This window comes from Salvelinus alpinus, chromosome 1 (assembly GCF_045679555.1).
Source record: "Salvelinus alpinus chromosome 1, SLU_Salpinus.1, whole genome shotgun sequence".
Lineage (NCBI taxonomy): Eukaryota > Metazoa > Chordata > Actinopteri > Salmoniformes > Salmonidae > Salvelinus > Salvelinus alpinus.
The window spans coordinates 92,189,016-92,215,238 of record NC_092086.1 but is presented as its reverse complement, the minus strand read 5'-3'; the positions used below and the strand labels follow the sequence as shown (position 1 = coordinate 92,215,238).

The window sequence follows — 26,223 nt, the reverse complement described above, 5'->3', positions numbered from 1 at the left end:
GTGTGCAAGACAGAGATGAAGTGTCTGCATTTGAGAATATAATTGAATCACCAACGAACTCCATAATTAACTCATACAGTAAGACTCTTAAATAAACAGTGTTTATTTGAATATGGACACAGATATAAATATGGACATCCAATGCTAGATGCATATGGTCAGTGTCAGGAGGTAGCTTCTCTAGGAGCCTCCTCTGGCTGCAGCACGTGGAGGGGGCTGGGTACAGTCCTCTTCCTCGCTGTCTCCCTCTCCCTCCACCAGCTCACTCCTCACGTTACGGTTCTGCTGGCGGCTGAAGCGACGAGCCTTCAGACTGAGAGAGATAAAGCGAACACACATTCCTCTAAAGAAACTGATGAAGCACATCCTCTCATTACCAAACTACAATATCAGAGTACAGAGACTAACACAGTCAGAGGGATACTGACCAATAGACACGTCTCTCCTGCTTGAGCATGACGTGCCACAGGCTGGCCAGCTCCTTGGTGACCACAGTAGACGGAGTGCGAGGGTGAGTGCTGTTCAGAGACATGGCAGCCATCTTAGTTATAGACACACAGAGGTAGAGAACATCCAGCTGAAACACAGGGTTATGGGGGTTAAAGGAGTTACTCATCAGAGGTAGGTCTTCCTGTTGATGCGGCAGAACATGATAAAGCCATTGACACACTTCTTCTTTAGAGGTGGAGGGACTTGAGGGTGAAACCTGGTGGAGGCGTTGCAACTGCGCCGGCGTCCTGTGCTGCTGGTCTTCGACTTCAGAGGGACTAGTTGTTGCTTGGGGGTCCAGGTGATGTCCCCCTCCTCTCCCGGGGAGGACTGCCACCCTCCTTCATGCCTCACCACAGCTTCACCCTCCGACAGCTAGGGGGAACAGTGGCTTTATATTTGACTTGAACATACTCATGTACCTAACATCATTTCAAATCAAATTTTATTAGTCACATGCTCTAAACACAACAGGTGTAGTAGACCTTACAGTGAAATGCTTACTTACGAGCCCCTAACCAACAATGCAGTTTTAAAAAATACGGATAAGAATAAGAAATAAAAGTAACAAGTAATTAAAGAGCAGCAGAAAGATAACAGTAGCGAGACTATATACAGGGAGGTACCGGTACAAAGTCAATGTGCGGGGGAACTGGTTAGTTGAGGTAATATGTACATGTAGGTAGAGTTATTAAAGTGACTATGCATAGATGATAACAACAGAGAGTAGCAGCGGTGTAAAGGGGGGGGTCAAAGTAAATAGTCTGGGTAGCCATTTGATTAGATGTGCAGAGGCTTATGGCTTGGGGATAGAAGCTGTTTAAAAGCCTCTTGGTCCTAGACTTGGCGCTCCAGTACCGCTTGCTGTGCGGTAGCAGAGAGAACAATCTATGACTAGGGTGGCTGGAGTCTTTGACAATTGTTAGGGCCTTCCCCTGACACCGCCTGGTATAGAGGTTCTGGATGTCAGGAAGCTTGGCCCCAGTGATGTAGTGGGTCGTTCACACTACCCTCTGCCTTGCCGTCGGAGGCAGAGCAGTTGCCATATCAGGCAGTGATGCAACCAGTCAGGATACTCTTGATGGTGCAGCTGTAGAACCTCTTGAGGATCTGAGGACCCATAAAACATATTTTCAGTCTCCTGAGGGGGAATTGGTTTTGTCGTGCCCTCTTCACGACTGTCTTGGTGTGCTTGGACCATGTTAGTTTGTTGGTCATGTAGACACCACAGAACTTGAAGCTCTCAACCTGCTCCACTGCAGCCCCGTCGATGAGAATGGGGGCCTGCTCGGTCCTCTTTTTCCTGTAGTCCACAATCATCTCCTTTGTCTTGATCATGTTGAGGGATAGGTTGTTGTCCTGGCACCACACGGCCAGGTCTCTGACCTCCTCCCTATAGGCTGTCTCGCTGTTGTTGGTGATCAGTGTTGTGTCAACCACTGTTGTGTCATCGGAAAACTTAATGATGGTGCCTGGCCGTGCAGTCATGAGTGAACAGGGAGCACAGGAGGGAACTGAGCATGCACCCCTGAGGGGCCCGGTGTTGAGGATCAGCGTGGCGGATGTGTTGTTACCTACCCTTACCACCTGTGGGCGTCCCGTCAAGAAGTCCAGGATCCAGTTGCAAAGGGAGGTATTTAGTCCCAGGGTCCTTAGCTTATTGACGAGCTTTGAGGGCACTATGGTGTTTAGAGGATTCTAAACAGCTTCTACCCCCAAGCCATAAGACTCCTGAACATTTAATCAAATGGCAACCCAGACTATTTGCATCCCCCCCCCCCCCTTTTACACCGCTGCAACTCTCTGTTGTTATCATATATGCATAGTCACTTTAATAACTCTACCCACTTGTACAGTTGAAGTCGGAAGTTTACATACACTTAGGTTGGAGTCATTAAAAAGCGTTTTTCAACAATTCCACAAATTTCTTGTTAACAAACTATAGTTTTGGCAAATCGGTTAGGACATCTACTTTGTGCATGACACAAGTCATTTTTCCAACAATTGTTTCCAGATTATTTCACTTATAATTCACTGTATCACAATTCCAGTGGGTCAGAAGTTTACATACACTAAGTTGACTGTGCCTTTAAACAGCTTGGGAAATCCCAGAAAATTATGTCATGGCTTTAGAAGCTTCTGATAGACTAATTGACATAATTTGAGTCAATTGGAGGTGTACCTGTGGATGTATTTCAAGGCCTACCTTCAAACTCAGTGCCTCTTTGCTTGACATAATGTGAAAATCAAAATAAATTAGCCAAGACCCCAGAAAAAAAATGGTAGACCTCCACAAGTCTGGTTCATCCTTGGGAGAAATTTCCAAATGCCTGAAGGTACCACGTTCATCTGCACAAACAATAGTACACAAGTATAAACACCATGGGACCACGCAGCTGTCATACCGCTCAGGAAGGAGACGCGTTCTGTCTCCTAGAGATGAATGTACTTTGGTGCAAAAAATGCAAATCAATCCCAAAACAACAGCAAAGGACCTTGTGAAAATGCTGGAGGAAACAGGTACAAAAGTATCTATGTTCACAGTAAAACGAGTCCTATATCGACATAACCTGAAAGGCCGCTCAGCAAGGAAGAAGCCACTGCTCCAAAACCGCCATGAAAAAGACAGACTACGGTTTGCAACTACACATGGGAGCAAAGATCGTATTTTTTGTAGAAATGTCCTCTGGTCTGATGAAACAAAAATATAACTGTTTGGCCATAATGACCATAGTTATGTTTGGAGGAAAAAGGGGGAGGCTTGCAAGCCAAAGAACACCATCCCAACCGTGAAGCACGGGGGTGGCAGCATCATGTTGTGGGGGTGCTTTGCTGCAGGATGGACTGGTGCACTTCACAAAATAGATGGCATCATGAGGCAGGAAAATGATGTGGATATATTGAAGCAACATCTCAAGACATCAGTCAGGAAGTTAAAGCTTGGTGGCAAATGGCTCTTCCAAATGGACAACACCCCAAGCATACTTCCAAAGTTGTGGCAAAATGGCTTAAGGACAACAAAGTCAAGGTATTGGAGTGGCCATCACAAAGCCCTGACCTCAATCCCATAGAGAATTTGTGGGCAGAACTGAAAAGGCGTGTGTGAGCAAGGAGGCCTACAAACCTGACTCCGTTACACCAGCTCTGTCAGGAGGAATGGGCCAAAATTCACCCAACTTATTGTGGGACGCTTGTAGAAGGCTACCCGAAACGTTTGACCCAAGTTAAGCGATTGAAAGACAATGCTACCAAATACTAATTGAGTGCATGTAAACTTCTGACCCACTGGTAATGTGATGAAAGAAATAAAAGCTGAAATAAATCATTATCTCTACTATTATTCTGACATTTCACATTCTTAAAATTAAGTGGTGATCCTAACTGACCCAAGACAGGGAATTTTTACTAGGATTTAAATGTCAGGAATTGTGAAAAACTGAGTTTAAAGGTGTTTGTAAACTTCTGACTTCAACTGTACATATTACCTCAACTAACCGGTGCCCCGCGCACATTGACTCTGTACCTGTACCCCCTGTATATAGTCGCGCTATTGTTATTTTACCGCTGCTCTTAAATTACTTGTTACTTTTATTTCTTATTCATACCTGTATTATTATTTATTTTTTAACTGCATTGTTGGTTAGGGGTTCGTAAGTAAGCATTTCACTGTAAGGTCTACCTACACCTGTTGTATTCGGCGCATGTGACTAATAAAATTTGATTTGTTGAACGCTGAGCTGTAGTCAATGAATAGCATTCTCACATAGGTGTTCCTTTTGTCCAGGTGGGAAAGGGCAGTGTGGAGTGCAATAGAGATTGCATCATCTGTGGATCTGTTGGGGCGGTATGCAAATTGGAGTGTGTCTAGGGTTTCTGGGATAATGGTGTTGATGTGAGCCATGACCAGCCTTTCAAAACACTTTCTGGCTACAGACGTGAGTGCTACGGGTCGGTAGTAATTTAAGCATGCTCAGAGTACACGTCCTGGTAATCCATCTGGCCCCGCGGCCTTGTGAATGTTAACCTGTTTAATTACTCACATTGGCTGCGGAGAGCATGATCAGTCTTCCAGAACAGCTGGTGCTCTCATGCATGTTTCAGTGTTATTTGCCTTGAAGCGAGCATAGAAGTAGTTTAGCGTGTCTGGTAGGCTTGTGTCACTGGGCAGGTCTTGGCTGTGCTTCCCTGTGTAGTCTATAATGGTTTGCAAGCCCTGCCACATCCGAAGAGCATCAGAGCTGGTGTTGTACGATTCGATCTTAGTCCTGTATTGATGCTTTGCCTGTTTGATGGTTCGTCTGAGGGCATAGCGAGATTTCTTATAAGCTTCCCGGTTAGAGTCCCACTCTTTGAAAGCGGCAGCTCTAGCCTTTAGCTCAGTGCGGATGTTGCCTGTAATCCATGGCTTCTGGTTGGGGTATTGTTATGAATTTTATGAATAATGACTAAATGATGTATACATTTAACGTAGAACTATAACTAACAGAATTCTACCCTGTCTCTGTATAATGATAAATAATGTTTGTCCATAAGAAAGAGGGACTGTTAGCAGGCAAGGAACTGTGGCAGACAACTTGTGACCACTGTGAAACTGATAACAGGGAAGGAAGTCTCCCCACCCAGGGAGGGGAGAAAGCTTGGGCTTGTAGTAGATTGTATAACAGGTGGTAGGTAATGTATGAGAAGGAGAAGACTTGTGAACTATATTGTAATTGTCTTAGAGGAGGAGGGACAGTTATGACGAAATGACAGGTATATAAAACAATGTACATGTAAGGATGGGCAGAGCTCTCGTAAATAAACATGCTGACTATGGTAGACTGGCCTCTGTCTGTTTCATTTTAATAAGAACCTTACAAATTCTTAGTAACAGACAGAGTATTTTAATTGAAGTTCAGTTTATGAACATTGAGAACAAAATTCTCATAACAGGTATGTACGTACGGTCACTGTGGGGACGACGTCATCGATGCACTTATTGATGAAGCCAATGACTGATGTGGTGTACTCCTCAATGCCATCGGAGGAATCCCGGAACATATTCCAGTCTGTGCAAGCAAAACAGTCCTATAGCTTAGCATCTGCTTCATCTGAACACTTTTTTAGTGATCTAGTCACTCACTGGTGCTTCCTGCTTAAATTTTTGCTTGTAAGCAGGAATCAGGAGGATAGAATTATGGTCAGATTTGCCAAATGGAGTGCGAGGGAGAGCTTTGTACGAATCTCTGTGTGTGGAGTAAAGGTGGTCCAGAGTTTTTTCCCCCTCTGGTTGCACATTTAACATGCTGATATAAATTTAGTAAAATGGATTTAAGTTTCCCTGCATTAAAGTCCCCGGCTACTAGGAGCGTCGCCTCTGGATGAGCGTTTTCTTGTTTGCTTATGGCGGAATACAGCTCATTCAATGCTGTCTTAGTTCCAGCCTCAGTCTGTGGTGTTATGTAAACAGCTACGAAAAATACAGATGAAAACTCTCTCGGTAGATAGTGTGGTCTTCAACTTATCATGAGATACTCTACCTCAGGTGAGCAATAGCTCGAGACTTCCTTAGATATCGTGCACCAGCTGTTATTTACAAAAATACATAATCCGCCGCCCCTTGTCTTACCAGACGCCGCTGTTTTATCCTGCCGGTACAGCGTATAACCAGCCAGCTGTATGTTCATAGTGTCGTCATTCAGCCACGACTCCGTGAAGCATAAGATATGTTAAAAAATAAGTTAAAACAACACAAATAAACAAACAAAAAAACAATCGGTTGGGGACATGTAAAACGTCAGCCTTCTTCTCCGGCGTCATACTATACACTCAACATTTGTGTTGTGAAAACATGATTCTGTGATGATTCTTATTCTTGATGATTCTTGATTCTTATTTTCCACCATAATTTGCAAATAAATTCATTAAAAATCCTACAATGTGATTTTCTGGATTTTTTTTCTCATTTTGTCTGTCATAGTTGAAGTGTACCTATGATGAAAATTACAGGCCTCTCTCATCTTTTTAAGTGAGAGAACTTGCACAATTGGTGGCTGACTAAATACTTTTTTGCCCCACTGTACTACCCACCTCTGCGACCTGTATGCTCTCGTTGTCACGTTCCTGACCTGTTTTCTGTTAGTTTTATGTGTTAGTTGGTCAGGACGTGAGTTTGGGTGGGCATTCTATGTTGTGTGTTTCTATGTTGGTTTAGGGTTGCCTGGTATGGCTCTTAATTAGAGGCAGGTGTTTTGCGTTCCTCTAATTAAGAGTCATATTTAGGTAGGTTGTTTCACTGTGTTCGTTGTGGGTGGTTGTCTCCTGTGTCTGTGTCGATGTTACACCATACGGGATTGTTTCGGTTTGTTTCGTGCGTTTATGTAGTCTGTTCCTGTGTCAGCGTGCTTCGTGTATATGTAAGTTCGTTTGTTCAGGTCTGTCTACATCGTTTTGTTATTTTGTTAGTTATATCCAGTATAGTTCGTTTTCGTCTTTGTCTATTTTGTTTATTTAATAAATCATTATGTATTCACAACCCGCTGCGCCTTGGTTCCCTCAATACTCCTCCTTTTCGTATGAAGAGAGAGAGGACCACCGTTACACTCGTTGGCTGGCCCTCGCTTCATATTCATCGCCAAACCCACTGGCTCCAGGTCATCTATAAGTCTCTGCTAGGTAAAGCCCCACCTTATCTCAGCTCACTGGTCACCATAGCAGCATCCACACGTAGCACGCGCTCCAGCAGGTATATTTCACTGGTCACCCCCAAAGCCAATTCCTCCTTTGGCCGCCTTTCCTTACAGTTCTCTGCTGCCAATGACTGGAACTAATTGCAAAAATCACTGAAGCTGGAGACTCATACCTCCCTCACTAACTTTAAGCCCCAGCTGTCAGAGCAGCTCACAGATCATTGCACCTGTACATAGCCCATATGTAAATAGCCCATCCAACTACCTCATCCCCATACTGTTATTTATTTATTTTTTCTCCTTTGCATCCCAGTATCTCTACTTGCACATTCGTCTTCTGCACATCTATCACTCCAGTGTTTAATAGCTAAATTGTAATTATTTCACCACTATGGCCTATTTATTGCCTTACCTCCCTTATCTTACCTCATTTGCACACACTGTACATAGACTTTCTCTATTGTGTTGACTGTATGTTTGTTTATTCCATGTGTAACTCTGTGTTGTCGTTTGTGTCACACTGCTTTGCTTTATCTTGGCCAGGTCGCAGTTGTAAATGAGAACTTGTTTTCAACTAGCCTACCTGGTTAAATAAAGGTTAAAAAAAGACAAAAAAATGGCAAGCAGGGTCTCATATGTACTAGAGGTCGACCGATTATGATTTTTCAACGCCGATACCGATTATTGGAGGACCAAAAAAAGCCGATACCAATTAATCGGACGGTTTTTATATATATATTTGTAATAATGACAATTACAACAATACTGAATGAACAATGAACACTTTTATTTTAACTTAATATAATACATAAATAAAAACAATTTAGTCTCAAATAAATAATGAAACATGTTCAATTTGGTTTAAATAACGCAAAAACCCAGTGTTGGAGAAGAAAGTAAAAGTGCAATATGTGCCGTGTAAAAAAGCTAACGTTTAAATTCCTTGCTCAGAACATGAGAACATATGAAAGCTGGTGATTCTTTTTAACACGAGTCTTCAATATTCCCAGTTAAGAAGTTTTAGGTTGTAGTTATTATAGGAATTATGATGCGTCGACTATTTCTCTCTGTACCATATGTATTTCATATGCCTTTGACTATTGGATGTTCGTATAGGCACTTTAGTATTGCCAGCCTAATCTCGGGAGTTGATAGGCTTGAAGTCATAAACAGCGCAATGCTTGAAGCACAGCGAAGATCTGCTGGCAAATGCAGGAAAGTGCTGTTTGAATGAATGCTTACGAGACTGCTGCTGCCTACCACCGCTCAGTCAGACTGCTCTATCAAATCATAGACTTAATTCTAATATAATAAACACAGAGAAATACGAGCCTTTTGTCATTAATATGGTCAAATCCGGAAACTATAATTTTGGGATTTCTTTTTTTATTCTTTCAGTGAAATACGTAACCGTTCCGTATTTTATCGAACGAGTGGCAACCCTAAGTCTAAATATTGCTGTTACATTGCACAACCTTCAATGTTATGTCATAATTTTATAACATTCTGGCCAAATAATTACGTTTTTATTAGGAAGAAATGGTCTTCACACAGTTCGCAACGAGCCAGGCGACCCAAACTGCTGCATATACCCTGAGTCTGCTTGCACTGAACGCAAGAGAAGTGACACAATTTCCCTAGTTAATATTGCCTGCTAACATGAATTTATTTTAACTAAATATGCAGGTTTAAAAATATATACTTCTGTGTATTGATTTTAAGAAAGGCATTGATGTTTATGGTTAGGTACATTTGTGCAACGATTGTGCTTTTTCGCGAATACACTTTTGTTAAATCATCACCCGTTTGGCGAAGTTGAAGTAGGCTGTGATTCGATGACAAATTAACACACACCGCATTGATTATATGCAACGTAGGACAAGCTAGTTGACCTAGTAATATCATCAAGTATGTGTAGTTAACTAGTGATTATGTGAAGATTGATTGTTTTTATAAGATAAGTTTAATGCTTGCTAGAAACTTATCTTGGCTCCTTGCAGCCACAAGGTCCTTTTGATGCTGCACTCACCTAACAGGTGGTCAGCTTGCCACGTAGTCTCCTCGTGGATTGCAATGTAATCGGCCATAATTGACGTCCAAAAAGGCTGATTACAGATTGTTATGAAAACTTGAAATCGGCCCCAATTAATCGGTCAACCTCTAATACGTACCCAATAACATAAAGCAGCAACACCCTGGTCACTAAGGATAAGGTTCAAACAGCTTAATATTGAGCGTGTGATGTTAATAAAAGTGTTACCCTGGAGCTCCTCCTTGCCCCCAGGCAGCAGGCAGTGGCTGAGACCCCGGGCAGGGGACGTGAGGAGGGAGGGGCTGAGGTTCAGACTGTCTCCAGTCCTAAACAGAGGCAGCTGGGTGGGGCATTGGGGTGTAGCAGCAGGGCTTAGGAAGGGCTCCCTTTTCCTTCCCATGGGTGGGATGACACCAAGCATGCGGTCCTCCAGGAAAAGTGATCCTGACCTGAACACACACATATGGGTTGAAAACACATGCAATAATACTATACTTAGTAATAATGTAAAAAACAGGCATGAATGCCAGCGACTACAGGGATGTAAACCCACCCAGCAGGAGAGTGCGGTAGTAGGAGACTGCTCTCACTGCCGGTGCGGTCCTCACAGACAGAGCAGTGGCCTACCTGTGTTGGAGATGGAGTCCACAGAGTCCCACTGCTCCCTAGGGAAGACATATAGAGAGGCATTGACTCATGTACATTTGTCCTAAACATACCTGTCCTGTATATCCCTGAAACCTCTGAGGACCCTCCAGTCTAACTCACCCTCCAGAAGCGTGCTCAAGGGAAGCAGCTGATTGAGACTGAAGCCTGAATCCAGGGAACTCGGCTGGGAGTCGCTGTCATACACACTAGACTGGACACTAGACTATCACTAGACTGGAGCTCTGACCAATCAGAATGCACTCCCCACATGGGGACAGACACACCCTTCTCCTCTGGGTCAACTATTTTTCCATTGGCTACAGCTTTGTACAATCTCCTTCTTTTCATCTGAAGCTCTGCCTTAACATCTGAGTAAAGCAAACAGAAAAGCAACATCCTGGTTAGTGTGATGTTATTACGCACAAAACTACAGTTTGTAATCATATTTGATGTAATTAACAGAACAACTCTCGTCACTTCACAATAGTCTTTAACTGTGTTGAACATAATGTCATGGGAAGTTGGGGGAGAGGTGTGGGGCTGGTACCTGAGGTGGGGGCAGGTCTCTTGCGGGAACGACTGCAGACATACTTGCGTTTGGCCTTTAGATTGTGAGGGGGAGTACAGGGCTCAGAGGGGGTGTTCTCTTCACTCTCAGAACCTGTGCATGCACACACACACACACAGTGTAAATGCATTGATATGAAACTCAAGCACATAGTCTGTACTTGTCTTGATGCTTGGGTGGGGTGGTACCTGTGTCGGGTTCCTGCTTGGGGATGCATTGGGGGGGCAAGCGGCACTGCAGGGTCTGGATCCTACTCTGAAGAAAGTCAAAATAGCATGTGGACCAGTCTCCTTCTGAACATAGATTAGAGGAGAGACATCACACACAGAAACACCCACCCACATAATGTAACCGTACTGAATTCAGGCAAAGACATGCACCCACATACTGTCTATATAAACGGACACAAAGACTCGTACAGAGAATCCATGAATACAAATAAATCAAGAACGTCAGTGCATAAACCTTGGTGAGTCTTCGGCCATTCCTAGGCTCAGATATGGGCAGGAGGCCTGCAATCTCTTTCAGACTGTTACTGCAGCATGTGCTCCAGTCCAGCTGATCCTTACTGTAAGATACGTTACTCATTTTTTAGCTACAGTAAATAATTCTCATAATCTCATTCAAGCCTCGTTTCTAATTATTTTTTGACAGTGACATGCAACAGGCCATTTTAGAAGCTAAAACTACCTTTTCCAGCGAGTCTCGTCCCTGCCTGCGGGTCCTGGTGCCATTGCTCAAATCTGCCACAGGGGTAGTCAAATATGCATGATTACCGTTCACAGTCCCATACAAAGTAACGTTAGCTTGCTAGCTAGCTGAAGTTTGCCATCTCTCAGTCTAGCTAACGTTACTGGTTTTAAATTCACGCCTTTAACCAAATATTAGTTTTACTTTTATATGCTTCGCCTCTTCCTCATCTGCTTTAACTAAAATATCTTAACGTAACTACGTTTGAGCTAACGTTAATTCTATAGCAAAATCGATATAGCTAGCTAGCCAGCTAACGTTAGCTGAGTACTCATTTTTTTGATAGTGAGCGGACGAGCAGAGATAAGCAAGCGAAATATAAATTACAATTATTGATATTTTTATTTAGTAGCTAATATCTGTGGACGTAATTGTTAGTGTTAATTTTACGGCCAATCACTTACCAAGCAGAAGTTTAGCAGTGAAGGAAATTGTGCCTATCTTTCTCTATTTATCAAATAATTTTACTCTAGCCAGCTAGTCCTAGTCATGTCACCTCATTGGCAATAAAAAAAATACCAATCCCTTTGCAGGAGGCTAAACACAGATCTATTTTAGCGAGTACTTTGAATGTTCTAAGATTTTTAGGAAATATATTGGATTTGAACATTACCATGTGGAAATGTGGCCTACTTGATTAACCAATCAGTTGTTTGGTTCAATCATTTATTCAACAATGTACAATTATACAGATATTGATAGAACAATACACATATAAAGATATATTTTGGGGGCTAATGTAGGATTCTTTTATTTGTTTAAATCTAGCCTGTTGTCTTTTTAGAATGTATTCCAAAAACACTACGCCACTTTTCCAGTATTTTAATTTTCTCCATCGATTGTAAACCTAAACCTTTTCGCGCACGACAATTTTCACAGCAGGTAGCGGTCTGAACTTGTCTGCCTGAATACACTAAATAGCCACCACAGTAGTGGCGGGCTGCTCTTGTTTTTGCACCAAAGGCAGACACGGAACTTCGGGGTGCAAAAATGAGGCCATAACGAATGATATAGCGGAATCAATATTCGACTAGTGTGGACGTTGGTATATTTAATTGAATAGATCTGCCGATGCATGCATGTCCCAACATGACTGCGTAAGTGTTCCATTCGGGTAAATTATCCTCTATGTTCTTGTTGAATGGTAGCCTATCCTGTTGAGATTGTGTCAAATGAAATAATAGATGTCATACATGGGCTCGAGTCTAAGCAGCCAGTGGCCTCATTAATTACATAAACAGTCAATCAGTCATGGAAGGTGTCGAATTGTTTTTTTGTGATATTTAACATGCGCGTTGTTCTCCATTGCCATACGCCAGGCTGGAATCATACGCACTGTAACGCAAATAGTTGAGAAAGGCTCTGTACCAGACTGTACTGTTGTGTGAATCTATCCATACTTCAAGTCATGAGAACCATCCGGAGGCACCGATCTGCTACGGGCACCGAGCTGCTATTGGGACGCTGCAACCTGCTCCGGATGTCCCGAGTTCGGATGCTTCTCGTTTGTCTATGCGGGATGCTGGCTATGGCTCTGACACTTGGATTTTATTTGTCGAGTAATGATACAAGAGATGATGATGACAGTATTCATATGCACGATAACATACAATTTCGTGTGCCAGACCTAATAAGAGACAAGGTAGGTGATAGATACTGTATTGTTTATTGTATATTGTAGCCTCCAGTTTTCCAATATTGCACCAAGCCGAAAGGAGTAGCATACTTTTTAGGTGATGCTATCTTGCTACAGCCTACATACCCCAGCTAGCAGGAATACTTAACCCTGTCTGTTCAACTATAGATGCTATAATAGCATCTATATTGATACATTTCACTGATGGCAGAAACTTAACCTCAAGTCAGATATTTGATTGCTCAATAATAAACAATATTTTCTGCAAGGTAACAGACAGTTTTTCAAAATGCATATGTGAAAAAAATACTGCAACTGCCTCCTCTCTCCTGCTGTCCTCCCCTTCTGCAGTTGACCCATAACCCCCGTAGGTCCACTGTGGCCCAGATCAAACGTCTGGTGGGCCAGGTAAATTCGGGGCGGCTTTGGTACTCTCTCCTGAGGCCCATCCTGGTAGAGAGACTGCCAGGTACAAGGGGCAGCCGTAGGGTGCGTGAGGTTAGGAACTTTATTGACTCCTGCAAGAGACATCAGGGTAGAACGTCTGTAATGTCTGAACTGGTATCTCTCAATCTCTGTTTTACATGTTATTCTAACAATTAACATTTTGTTTACTGAAATTAAAATCACACTTTTTTTCTGTGATTGCACAAGCACATCTACAGCCATCTGGAGTTCCTGTCAGCGGGTTGGTCGTTGGAGGTCGACTCCTTTAACTCTGCTACCCCAAAGGGACTAATCACCTTCTCCAACCTGCTAGCAGTCCTGGACCCCTCGGCCCCGCGTCGTCTGCTGCTGGCCTGCCACTACGACTCCAAGGCCATGCCCCCAGCTTCCAAAACCCCCGACGGTCCTCTCAGGAGGTTCCTAGGGGCCAGCGACGCGGCTGTCCCCTGTGCCATGATACTGGAGCTGGTGACTGCACTGGACGTCCACCTGAAAGTGCTAAAACAACAGGTAAATACTGTGTCTGCTCTGCTACTGTAGGGCAAAGGTATGCTTTAGAGGGCAAGGATGAAAGTGATGACTTCACAGATCCTTTTAAGTTCTCGGTTGCATGGGGAAAATAAAATGTTGGATTTGCAGAAAGCGTAGGAAAACAGATGAAATGATGTGCTTTCGTGTGTGGGTGGACTACCATCTGAAGAGTTTGCCACTCTCCCGAGATGTCAGACTATTTATAGATCTGGAGTTTTACCCATGCTTACACATTAATTATTTATACATTTATTTCCAATTTAAACTGCAGACATTGATGGGTTGGAGCCCAGACATCATTAACACTCACTTGTCATCTCCCATGTTGACAGCAGAAACAATGCATTTTAAAGGATATTGAATGGTAGTCACATATTATTCGACCAATAACTTTTTTTTCTAAACATACTGTATGTTATATTACAAGAAGATCTACCACTCCATCCCCTGTACATTTTTTCTCTCTGTCTGTTTTTCTCTCTGGTAGAAGTCACAGGTGACATTGCAGTTGGTCTTCTTTGATGGTAATGAGGCGTTTCAGCAGCCAAGCCCCTCCGACTCTCTGTATGGCTCACGTTACCTTGCTGACCAAATGTCCCGCACCCCTCACCCCCCAGGAGCCGAACATACCACCCTGTTAAATGCTTTGGTGAGGCTTTTTTAGTGTATGTTACAATGTTCCCTTGCAAAGCCATATGTAGTATGCAATGTGTTTTGTGTGTTGATTTGCTGACTTTTACTGGCAGGACCTGTTTGTTCTGTTGGATCTGATTGGTGCACCTGACCCTATGTTTGTCAACCACTTTGACAACACTGTACGCTGGTTTGATGAGCTCATATATGCAGGTAAGGCCCCCCACCCCACTTCTCAACATTTTACTCCACATACAGGATCACAAAAATTGTCAGATAAATGAATGAATTGTTATCACATTGATTGCTCACTGTAATCATAATGGGGCAAAAACATGTTGTAATGGAGATTGTGAAATAGAGGGAAGGAGGCAGAGGTACACTAGAATGACAAAAAGAGCCAGGGAGCAAGGCAAAAAGAGTTTGGCAGGTGGATGACTGACTCATGCTGATACAGGACCAGGCTCTCCAGTGTTGATCTGACTTTAATTTCACTCAGGCACAGTAATAAGACACCTGGAGTGAGCTGTTCTTACTCCCTCAATGTTCTGTCTCCTCTCTGCTTATTCCTCCCGTTCTTTATCATTGGCCTTGACCATGGCCCGCGGTGGCTGTCATGTCCGTCTGCCAGAGAGGAGGCTCCATAAGCTGGGTCTGCTGTCCTCCCACCCCAGAGAGGTGAGCTACTTCAGGAAGGACATAAACCTGGGCCCTGTGGAGGACGACCATGTGCCCTTCCTCCAGCAGGGTGAGAGAGCACACCCACATAGATAGACAGATGGTTAGAGAGCACATTTACTGACTAACAAGAATGGATGTTTAACAGTACACCTTGAATACCTACACAGCTGATTAGACTATGGCCTTATGACTGTACTGTATCTACAGAGATTGGTTCCCTCCTGCTTTAGTTTTATCCCTGTAGAACTTAATGTACCATCTGCCTGTTTTCTCTCTCGCTCTATCAAACTCTGTCTACCCTATCTGTCCACTACACTCTACCCTTTCATTTTTCTTCTCTCCTCCCCTATCTCTCTGCCATTCCCACCCACTCTGCTCTATGCCTGCAGGGGTTCCAGTACTACACATGATCACAACGCCCTTCCCCTCCTTTATGCACACTCTGGAGGACACAGCGGAACACATCCATTCTCAGACTATCGAGAATCTCACCAAGGTGCTAGTGGTGTTCCTTGCTGAATACATAGGACTCTGACTGACATTTTTCCCCCATTATTATTGATCATACACATTGATCCGTTCGATTTCATGCCACAATCACCCACCCTTGTTTTATAATACCAGCCACTCTCCCACTTACAGTTAATTACTTGATTACTTAGTATCACATCCCCACATCATACATTTCCAAAGTCCTATCACACCAGGCAATTTTTCCACATCACCTATAATCCCACATTATATACCCTATTCTTATTGTTTTTTCTTTATCGATTCTGGAGCCAAACTAGAAAACTGTTGAAATTAGGATTGTGATTATAGAGGCCTTTTACATACCCTGTCCCTCTATTTCTCATAATCGATGTGGGTCTCAGATTTATGCAGAAACACATGGCTAAACTTGATAATGTGCCTTTTTTCAATATGTTCAGTAAATAAGGTTGTGAACATTAGAGTATATAGTGCTTCCCAGTGAGGGATAAAAAAAAAAACGTTTAAAAGGCGAAATAAAGAGGTGATATACAGACATTACTGTACATATTTGTTCACCCAAAAAGTAATTTATAGTCCAGCCCAGTAATAATATAGCAATAAATATGTGCTTTGACAAGTGCCAGATTATATGGAATATAATTGTGCATGTAGCTAATACAAGTAATACAAAGTAAAAGTTTCCAATATTACATACATCCAAGAACTCTGTTTGTTGAAATATATGTATTATGTATTAGGATGAAGATGAATCAAATGTATTGGTATGACTTTGTATATGGAGCATTAAGATATTTAGAGATATTCGTCTAAAATCAATACTAGGTTCAGTTCCAATGCTTTACATATCACTTGTATACTGAAAGAGTTGCATCCACCAGTTAACTGGCCAAAAGTGATAAAAACTAATTGAAAAGTATTATCTATTGCATACTGTATGCATCCACTATTGTAGCATAACAATGGCCTTGACATGAGGTGTCAGCCAGCAGAATGTAATAATGCATAATGAGAAACGATTTAATGCGCAATACTTGTTACAGCATATTCAGTTCCAACATTATTATACTGTGTGAATGGATGCTGAAACTGCCACTGTTTTGTTACATAGCCTGGGTTCCAGTCTGTTTCTGCTAATGTAGTACATGGGGATGTGTGAAACTTACTCCTCAGCCTGAAGTGTCCCTACTTGCACCAGTGTGTAGCTAGCTTTTCACGTGGTGTCGACTGGTAAGATGCTTCCGGAAGGCGGTCACGTGTGTTAGCAAGGCAGAGGTCCTGGGTACGAGCCTCATGTGAGCTGAGTCAAGAAGAAGTGGTACTTGCTAAGTATAACGTCTGTTAACACTCAGTTGTTTATGCACAACAAGCAGGCACCCAGGCTCTAATTGGAGTCATCCAATCACCTATGTGAAAGATTGATTGATGCTATACTTAAGCAATAAGACCCGAGGGGGTGTGGTATGTTGGACATATACCACAAACCACAGAGGTGCCTTATTGCTATTGTAAACTGGTTACCAATATAAATAGAGCAGTAAATAAGTATTTTTGCGTCATACCCGTGAAAGGCTGAAATACTGTTTTAGCCAATCAGCATCCAGGACCCAAAATACACAGTTTGTAATGTACCTCAACCCTTGTATTGCACTAATATCTGACATTGCCTCATACTTTCATTGTAGGGTATAAAAAACAGATGTGAGATGAATGATAGCTTGCATAGAATTCCTCTGAGAATATTTTCTTAAATAAAAAATATATGAACTTGTTTGATTTGTTTTATTTCATATATGAATACAATTGTTGAAACGTTAATTTCCCCCCAACATCTGAGCTGCTACCTTCCAGCTGGCGGTACCGGAGCATCAGGTCTCGTCGGTCACAGGACAGCTTCTTCCTCTAGGCCATAAGACTGTTGAACAGCTAACCCTAAGCAGTCTACCTGCACAGACCTGTCTACCTGTACTCACCTGCACTAGACTATTTGCACTTGGCTCTTTTCACACCTGTATCTTAAAGAGACTATTTGCAGACTCTCACCCACCCTTACACACACATGCACCATTGCTGCTACTATTTGTCTAAGCTACTCTACCATGTCCCTACTCACTTTAGCAAATTTCATAGTTAGGTCTGTATATTCTTATTGTGTGTAAATATTTACAAACATTATCACTTACTGTGTATTTGTTTGTATAAATGTGTATTGCACTGTTTCTGAGAGCTCGCAAGTAAGCATTTCACTATACCATTTACGTCCGGTATCCTGTGCATGTGACCAATACACTTTAATTTGATTTGAGCTGACAGCAACATTGAGAAGTGAGACATCCAAGTCAATAGAGGGAAGTGTAATACCCAAAGCAATAGCACCGTCGTCTTTGGCTTTCGTAACATGAACATAACATAACATTATCATTAAGGTCGTACTGTTTGCTAGTGGCTAGTAGATTTTTCTTTTTTAAACTAACCCAAGATAGACCACAGACTCGTTTCCAACAGAAGCAAATTAATCATAGTGGGCTGAGCCAAGCACGAGCTAGCGAGATCCTATTGGCGGGTTCTAGCATGAATTTGCATATTTCCGTTAGGGAACGCTTCTTCTGTGAAGTGCGCATGTGCAATAACTCAATTTACCCTTGCACTCCTAAACAACGCACATTTTTAGAAGCTTTGGCAAAGTGTAAAGTCTACAAAACGTAGTCCACTCTGTTCTTAACAGAGTTTAGTTTTGGGAACAGGAAATTGTTTTGAGATCAAATATTTCATCGATGATAAAAATGTGCAGTATGTAGGCCAAAAGCCATCTCGCTCCATATTCTCCCACTGCCAACCACTGAGCTTGCTTTGATCACCATATTTGGTGGTGAGTGGTAACGCCAATCGGATGCTTCAGATTTACACATCTGGTAAAAAGTCTGGCTCATTATTCTCATCTGTGGTAGTGTGTGTTAGCAATATTCTCCTCGGGCTGTTTAAGTTGTAGCTAAATAGGTTATTAATGAAAGGTTCTGAGTTGATATGAGACGCACTTCTTTGTCAAAGACAAGCGAAGCTATTTTCGAAGTTGACACTGACTGTCAAGGTAGGTTAGCTGGCTAGCTAGCAGTTCTAGCTAACTTACCCCTGTAAAGCTACGCTAGCTATCTAGCTAATTGACTTTAACCCATATTGTGGTGTTTCGGTATCAGTCTATATGTAAAATGTGTTGTAAAGTTTTCCTCTTTGTTGTTTGTATAGGTCAGTCAGAAAGCGCGCAAGCTAGAAGTTCTCATATTTTATTGATGTGACTCACTGATATAATACTGTTGCTGTACTGTCCACACTTTATTAATCGTCAGGGATAATAAGGTTCATGGGCTGTCATCAAATCAAATTTTATTCCTCACATGCTTCATAAACAACAGGTGTGGACTAACAGTGAAATGTTTAGTTATGGGCCGTTCACAACAATGCATAGAGATATTTTTGTGGAGAAGTAATAGAAAAGTAAAACACATTATAAAAGTAATAATAGATACACAATGATGAAATATAACTTGGCTATATACAACCGCGGCCCTCCACCTCACGGTAAAACATAGTGGCCCCTTCTCTTGACGGTGGAGAGAATTGTATGTTTTATAGTTAATTTTCTGCAATTCTACACATTTTGCCATGGGGCGTAGAGAAAATAATGTAGTTTTAAAGCGAGTTTTCTGCGGGAGAAGTAATAGAATAGTAAAACACATTATAATAAAAGTAATAATAGATACATGATGATGAAAGATAACTTGGCTATATACAAGCGCAGCCCGGTTCAAGACTTTTGGGGACCCTAAGCAAAATGAGGTTGGGGGGCCCTCCACCTCATGATAAAACATAGTGGCCCCACTCTTGACGGTGGAGAGAAATTTATGTTTTCCTGCAATGCTACTCATTTTGCCATCGGGTGGAGAGACATTTTTGCAGTTTTAAAGCTGATTTCCTGCAATTCTACACATTTTGTAATGACTTATGTTAATATGATATCTTAGTGAGAATGACTTACAAAAGGAATGGGGGCCCCCTGGAGGTCAGGGCCCCTGGGCACTTGCCCTGCGTGTCGGTCGGTATTCGGCCATGAATACTACAAGTTTAGATAACTGTCTAGACTAACTAACAATCTAAAAGTTGTTAGCTGACATGGCTAATTGAGTGACTGTCAGTGACTGATATAACAAGAGAAAAACTGCTGATGCACAACAAAATTTCAAAATTGCACATGGTGTATTCTATTATTCGAACTCTAGTCTAAATAGTAAGTTTAGACCCTGACTGAGTTCCTTAGGGTCCCCTAGCAGCTGGGGGCCCTAAGCGACTGCTTATGTTGCTTATGTCTGGAACCGACCCTGTACAAGGGGTACGAGGTAATTGAGGTTGATGTGTACATACAGTTAATTCGGAAAGTATTCAAACCCCTTCCCTTTTCCACCTTTTGTTACGTTACAGCCTTATTCAAAAATGTATTAAATTAATTTCCCTCATCAATCTACATACAATACCCCATAAAGACAAATCGAAAACAGGTTTTTAGAAATTTTTGCAAATGTATAAAAACATGAACCTTATTTACATAAGTATACAGACTCTTTGCTATGAGACTTGAAATTGAGGTCGGGGGCATCCTGTTTCCATTGATCATCCTTGAGATGTTTCTACTACTTCATTGGAGTCCACCTGTGATAAATTCAATTGATTGGACATGATTTGGAAAGGCACACACCTATCTATATAAGGTCCCACAGTTGACAGTGCATGTCAGAGAAAAAAACCAAGCCATCGTTGAAGGAATTCGAAGGAATTGTCCGTAGATCCCTGAGACAGGATTGTCATGAGACAGGATTGTCAACCATCTCTGCAGCACTCCACCAATCAGGCCTTTTTGGTAGAGTGGCCAGACTGAAGCCACTCCTCCATAAAAGGCACATGACAGCCCGCTTGGAGTTTGCCAAAATTCACCTGAAGGACTGTCAGACCATGAGAAACAAGATTCTCTGGTCTGATGAAAACAAGATTGAACTCTTTGGCCTGAATGCCAAGTGTCACATCTGGAGGAGACCTGGCACCATCCCTGCGATGAAGCATGGTGGTGCCAGCACCATGCTGTGGAGATGTTTTTCAGGGACTGGGAGACTAGTCAGTATCGAGGGAAAGATGAATGGAGCAAAGAGATCCTCGATGAAAATCAGCTCCAGAGCGCTCAGGACGTCGGACTGGGGCGAAGGTTCACCTTCCAACAGGACAATGACCCTAAGCACACAGCCAAGACAACGCGGCTTCAGGACAAGTCTCTGAATGTCCTTGAGTGGCCCAGCCAGAGCCCGAACTTGAACCCGATCAAACATCTCTGGAGAGACCTGAAAATAGCTGTGCAGCAACGCTTCCCATCCAACCTGACTGAACTTGAGAGGATCTGCAGAGAAGAATGAGAGAAACTCCCCAAGTACAGGTGTGCCAAGCTTGTAGTGTCATACCCAAGAAGACTTGAGTCTGTAATCACTGCCAAAGGTGCTTCAACAAAGTACAGAGTAAAGGGTCTGAATACAATTTTTTTTGCTAGGTAAAGCTCCGCCTAATCTCAGCTCACTGGTCACCATAGCAACACCCACCTGTAGCAAGCGTGCCAGCAGGTATATTTCACTGGTCATCCCCAAAGCCAACACCTCCTTCGGCCGCTTTTCCTTCCAGTTCTCTGCTGCCAATGACTGGAACGAATTGCAAAAATCACTGAAGTTGGAAACTTATCTCCCTCACTAACTTCAAGCATCGGCTGTAAAAGCAGCTTACCGATCGGTATAGCTATACACAGCCCATCTGTAAATTGCCCATCCAACCTACTACCTACCTCATCCCCATATTTGTCTTTTTGTTTTTTCTGCTCTTTTGCACACCAGTATTTCTACTTGCACATCCTCATCTGCACATCTATCACTCCAGTGTTAATTGCTAAATTGTAATTACTTCAAAACTATGGCCTATTTATTGCCTTACCTCCTTACTTAATTTGCACACACTGTATACAGATTTTCTATTGTGTTATTGACTGTACGTTTGTTTATCCCATGTGTAACTGTGTTGTTTTTGTCGCACTGCGTTGCTTTATCTTGGCCAGGTCGCAGTTGTAAATGAGAACTTGTTCTCAACTGGCCTACCTGGTTAAATAAAGGTGAAATAAAAAATTTTACTATTAGTGTAATTTTTCATTTTAAAACGTTTCTAAAAACCTGTTTTTGCTTTGTCATTATGAGGTATTGTAGATTGATGAAAAAATGTTTTTTAATCAATTTTAGAATAAGGCTGTAACGTAACAAAATGTGGAAAATGTCAAGGGGTATGAATACTTTCTGAATGCACTGTTTAACTAGGAATAAAGTGAAAGATAATAAACAGTAGCAGCAGCGTATGTGATGAGTCAGCCTTTTTGCACAAACTTTAAATACAGATAGTCCAGGTAGCTATTTGGTTAACTATTTAGCAGTCTTATGGCTTGGGAGTAGAAGCTGTTTTTTATTTATTTAACTAGGCAAGTCAGTTAAGAACAAATTCTTATTTACAGTGACAGCCTAGGAACAGTGGGTTAACTGCCTTGTTCAGGGGCAGAACAACAGATTTTTACCTTGTCAGCTCGGGGATTCGATCTAGCAAACTTTCGGTTACTGGCCCAGCGCTCTAACCACTAGGCTACCTGCCGCCACCATTCAGGGTCCTGTTGATTACAGACTTGGTGCATCGGTACCACTTGCCGTGCGGTAGCAGAGAGAACAGTCTATGACTTGGGTGGCTGGAGTCTTTGATCATTTTTAGGGCCTTCCTCTGACACTGCTTGGTATAGAGGGCCTGGATGGCAGGGAACTTGGCCCCAGTGATGTACTGGGCCGTACGCACTACCATGTGTAGCGCCTTGCAGTCGGATGCCAAGCAGTTGCCATACCAAGCAGTGATGCAGCCAGTCAAGATGCTCTCAATGGTGCAGATGTCGAACTTTCTGACGATCTGAGGGCTCATGCCAAAACTTTTCAGCCTCCTGAGGGGGAAGAGGCATGGTCATGACGCTAATACATTATTTTGGACAGTAGCTATAGTTGTATCTTCAGCAATACACCTAGCTATAACCATAAAATAAGATTTATAACATGGCCAGATAAGATCCTTGTTTCACCAGCCACTATGTCTTTCCCCCATAGGTTTAGGAGACACTTCATCTACACTCTGATGCATTTGTGACTTAGTCAACGGGTAGACTGCTTAATCCTCCGGTCAGTCGTCCTCCCTTGTCATCTGTGTTGCTGTTGCCCTGTGTTCCACACCATGGCACGCCATAGTAAGCTGCAAAAACAGGTGTTGTCTCTGTACCGCCAGTTCCTGCGTGCTGGCCAGGACAAGCCAGGCTTTCTACCCAGGATACGGGATGAGTTCCGAGAGAACTCCAGCATCAAGAAGAAAGATGTCATGCACATAGAATACCTTTACCGGCGCGGACAGAGACAGCTAGACCAGCTGAAAGATGTGAACACAAAGCAACTAGGAACTTTCTCCAAACCTAAGGCATAGCGATAACCAACACTATTTCCTTCTCCACACCCTCTGTTGTAGCTACCTCTAGTTATGTGGATAATACACCGTTATCCATTATGTGTTACATTCATCATTCACTAGTCAGATTACTACTTTCAATCTGCAGCTGAGTAAGTGCAGTCATTGTCCTAAGCAATGGCCATTGTTCTGAACTGTATGACAGTACCGATGTACTGTACTCTGTCATAGAGCTGGATACCACTGATGATGATGATAAATGTTTAAGTCTATCTCTGGCCAGTGAGTTTGTTGGGTTGAGCAGACCAGTTGCTCTGGTCATTGTTGTAAAATACTTACTTTCATCTAGCTACATTTACCTGTTGAGTGTTTTGGATTAAAGACTTTATCATCAGTATGGGAAGTGAATTTGACTATTATGTAAAAGGTCTAGTTAATACTATTATATGCTTACGTGTCACAGGAGGTCAAGTTATGGGATCTTATATTTTTATAATACCTTAAAAAATAAAAATAGTGTACTTTTACTGCATTGTTAGGAGGTCGTAACATAAGCATTTTTCTGCACCAGCTATAACATCTTATAAACTGTGTATGCGACCAATAAACTTTGATTTGATTTAATGCTCATGAAATATACTGTCAATTAGAAATGCCTGAGTAATTTAGACATTGCCAGTCAGCAACAGACAGTAGACAAATCTAATGGTCCAATCCCAAATTGACCCTACGCCCTATCAGAGAGGAATAGGTGAAGCAAGAGGGTTATCTCTCGCCAAAATCTGTCCAAAATAGATTTAAAATAAAGCCATGACTACATGGATCTCTCTGCCACCCCAGGTAACTCAAGCTATCAATAAAACCAATTTCAAAAAACGGATAAAAGAATACCTTACTGCTCAAAGGGGACTGTGAAGAGACACAGACATTTTATATATAATGTATTGTAATTTGCACTGTACTATGTATTAGACCTATATATTGTGTGTATGTACTGATTATGTATGTTGGCCATATACCACACCACCTCGGGTCTTATCAAGTACCCCTGACTGCAGTGTGCAGTTTGGGGTGAAGCTCAATGTGGGCGGAGTCAAACATTTGACCCCTGCCCACCGTATTTTTTTAATGTCCGCCACAGGTTTGACAGTCACACACGTTTGTGCAAGGAACACGTTGAATACAAACATATTTCCTTTTTGAAGATCGTAAGAAATATTATATAAAGTGGTACCAGCACATATGTTGAAACACTTTTTGCTTCATGCTATATTTGAGACAAGCTACTGATATTGTTGCAGTGAACAACAGACTGTCAGACTATGTCATGTACTGTTAAAATTGTGTTGATAAATGTTATAACTTTGTAATTATATTATTTAATTGAGAATAAATATACAGTTACTACCTATCCTGATTTATAATGCTATTTACTTTCCTCATGAGAATGGAGACAGACTATACCATATAGACAAGCTGAATGTGCTTTGTACATTAAGTTATACCAGCTCCAGTAAAGAGATCAGAGACTTGGGTGACTTCTATGTCATCTTTACTAAACAACATAACACAATTAACAAATAAAACAATTAACACAGCAGACAAAAACAAGGTTTGACCACTCCTCAAAAATGGCTTCACTCCTGCTCCTCAAAAGAGACAAAGACAGTCATTTTCTTGTTGTCAACTGCCTCCACATAGAACATCTCATAAACTCTCTGGAACTGGAACGAGAACATGAATGGTTCCTTGAGGAGAATATTTTCCTCCTCATCCAGGCCATCATACAACCGTAGTTCTTTAAGGGTTGTAATACGGTCTTCCCCCTCCATCCCAATTACACTAGGGAGGGAAACGGTGCCTTTAAATGTTTGGCGTTCACACCACCTTGCTGCCTCTAGGGTGTCCCTTAGAAGAACATCTGCTTCCTTGAAGAAAAAGGAAGAATAAATATTAAAAGTAGTGCCTCATTGGGTGATCAAGTAAAATTGGGTGATCAAGTAAAATGACTCCCCACTTTTACAATACAATAGGTCAGTCTGGCTACAGTGAAACAAGTGATTTTAAAGAACGAAATGAAAAGTTTGTATAATGTTCAAGACTTACGACATGGGAAAGTTCTGCAGGAGAACTAGGCACCACAATAGTGTGCCTAGTTCTAGTGTGCTGCAAGCACAGAAATAATAATTGTTCATATGTTATAACAACAGAAAATAGGACTAATATAATATACTGAATAGCCAGCATCTTACCATCAAAACAAACACCCCACATTTGTTTGAGAAACTTTGCGTTGGTAGGCCCTGTGGTGTGAACAAGGTACAATTTTCAATAAAGGAATGACAATCAAATGGTACAGTTCAGTGGAATAATTTAAAGAAATATCTAACCTGAACATCATCCACACCAAAAGTCCTCCAAGGTCCAGGGTACAAGATCTGAGCGATGGTTCTGTGAACACAGTGTATGTGAAAGTAAAGAAAAAGTACAATTCAACAGCTTTTTATACTCCAGCATGCATAACAGTTTTGAACACAGTTTGAACTGAATTAGCCCAAAGGCTCGAACTAAAAAAATGTAAGGGGTCATAACTGCCCCACTGATAATGTTGTCTATGGTTTTGTTTCCATCTGTTTAATGCACCGAATGGGAAATGATGTATCATACATGTATGTAAGTAAAAACATATTTAACATATTACATTTTACTTTAAATAAAACAGAGCCATAGATTTTTTTTTTAAATGGACAAGTGGTCTTAAACTGAACTACCACTATCCAGATGGGATGAAACCGGGTGCCCTAAAAACATGAATGGTTGGCTGCGACTTTCATCTCTCCAGCCAGTGCCATGGAGGGGATCTAGAAAGAAAATCTCCCTAGCTTGTGGCCTCAGTATCTGTTAAATGTGTTCAAATATGAACAGACACACTTTGACGTACAACTTTCAAACCAATGACTTTAAAATAGTAGGATTTATACTGAAAAACTATAGAGGTAGTGGTTAATGAAACATAGCTATAACGCATTGTAATTCTAGAAAAGAATAAGAGCGGCAATGAGCAACTTCGTTTTACAGTAAACAAACAATA

At 41.9% G+C, this 26,223-nt stretch overlaps 2 protein-coding genes, 1 long non-coding RNA gene and 1 pseudogene across 3 annotated transcripts; 2 read left to right on the top strand and 2 right to left on the bottom strand.

The window, feature by feature from the left end:
- Nucleotides 1-87: 87 nt before the first annotated feature.
- On the bottom strand, nucleotides 88-991 carry LOC139534512 (meiosis initiator protein-like). The gene is made up of 2 exons (XM_071333703.1): nucleotides 429-991; nucleotides 88-313 (listed from the first exon to the last, which is right to left on the bottom strand). The coding sequence occupies exons 1-2, from the start codon at nucleotides 614-616 to the stop codon at nucleotides 181-183; spliced, it is 321 nt and encodes a 106-aa protein (XP_071189804.1). The 5' UTR covers nucleotides 617-991; the 3' UTR covers nucleotides 88-180.
- Nucleotides 616-11,139, bottom strand: LOC139566099 (meiosis initiator protein-like; annotated as a pseudogene).
- Nucleotides 11,140-12,046: 907 nt separating this feature from the next.
- LOC139534498 (glutaminyl-peptide cyclotransferase-like) lies at nucleotides 12,047-17,347 on the top strand. The gene is made up of 7 exons (XM_071333678.1): nucleotides 12,047-12,797; nucleotides 13,143-13,289; nucleotides 13,446-13,748; nucleotides 14,257-14,418; nucleotides 14,516-14,615; nucleotides 15,034-15,150; nucleotides 15,473-17,347. The coding sequence occupies exons 1-7, from the start codon at nucleotides 12,564-12,566 to the stop codon at nucleotides 15,616-15,618; spliced, it is 1,209 nt and encodes a 402-aa protein (XP_071189779.1). The 5' UTR covers nucleotides 12,047-12,563; the 3' UTR covers nucleotides 15,619-17,347.
- Nucleotides 17,348-18,463: 1,116 nt separating this feature from the next.
- LOC139534490 (uncharacterized) lies at nucleotides 18,464-24,543 on the top strand. The gene is made up of 2 exons (XR_011666956.1): nucleotides 18,464-18,663; nucleotides 22,784-24,543. It is a non-coding gene; the product is annotated as an uncharacterized lncRNA (long non-coding RNA).
- The last annotated feature ends 1,680 nt before the right edge of the window (nucleotides 24,544-26,223 follow it).

Bases quoted from the DNA above. Each gene is read 5' to 3' on its own strand.
- LOC139534498 (XM_071333678.1), top strand. From the start codon at position 12,564: ATGAGAACCATCCGGAGGCACCGATCTGCTACGGGCACCGAGCTGCTA. The intron at 13,290-13,445 runs GTTAGGAACTTT...TGATTGCACAAG, and splicing joins GCAGCCGTAGGGTGCGTGAG to CACATCTACAGCCATCTGGA. The intron at 15,151-15,472 runs GTGAGAGAGCAC...CTATGCCTGCAG, and splicing joins TGTGCCCTTCCTCCAGCAGG to GGGTTCCAGTACTACACATG.
- LOC139534512 (XM_071333703.1), bottom strand. From the start codon at position 616: ATGAGTAACTCCTTTAACCCCCATAACCCTGTGTTTCAGCTGGATGTT. The intron at 314-428 runs GTCAGTATCCCT...TATCTCTCTCAG, and splicing joins CAGGAGAGACGTGTCTATTG to TCTGAAGGCTCGTCGCTTCA.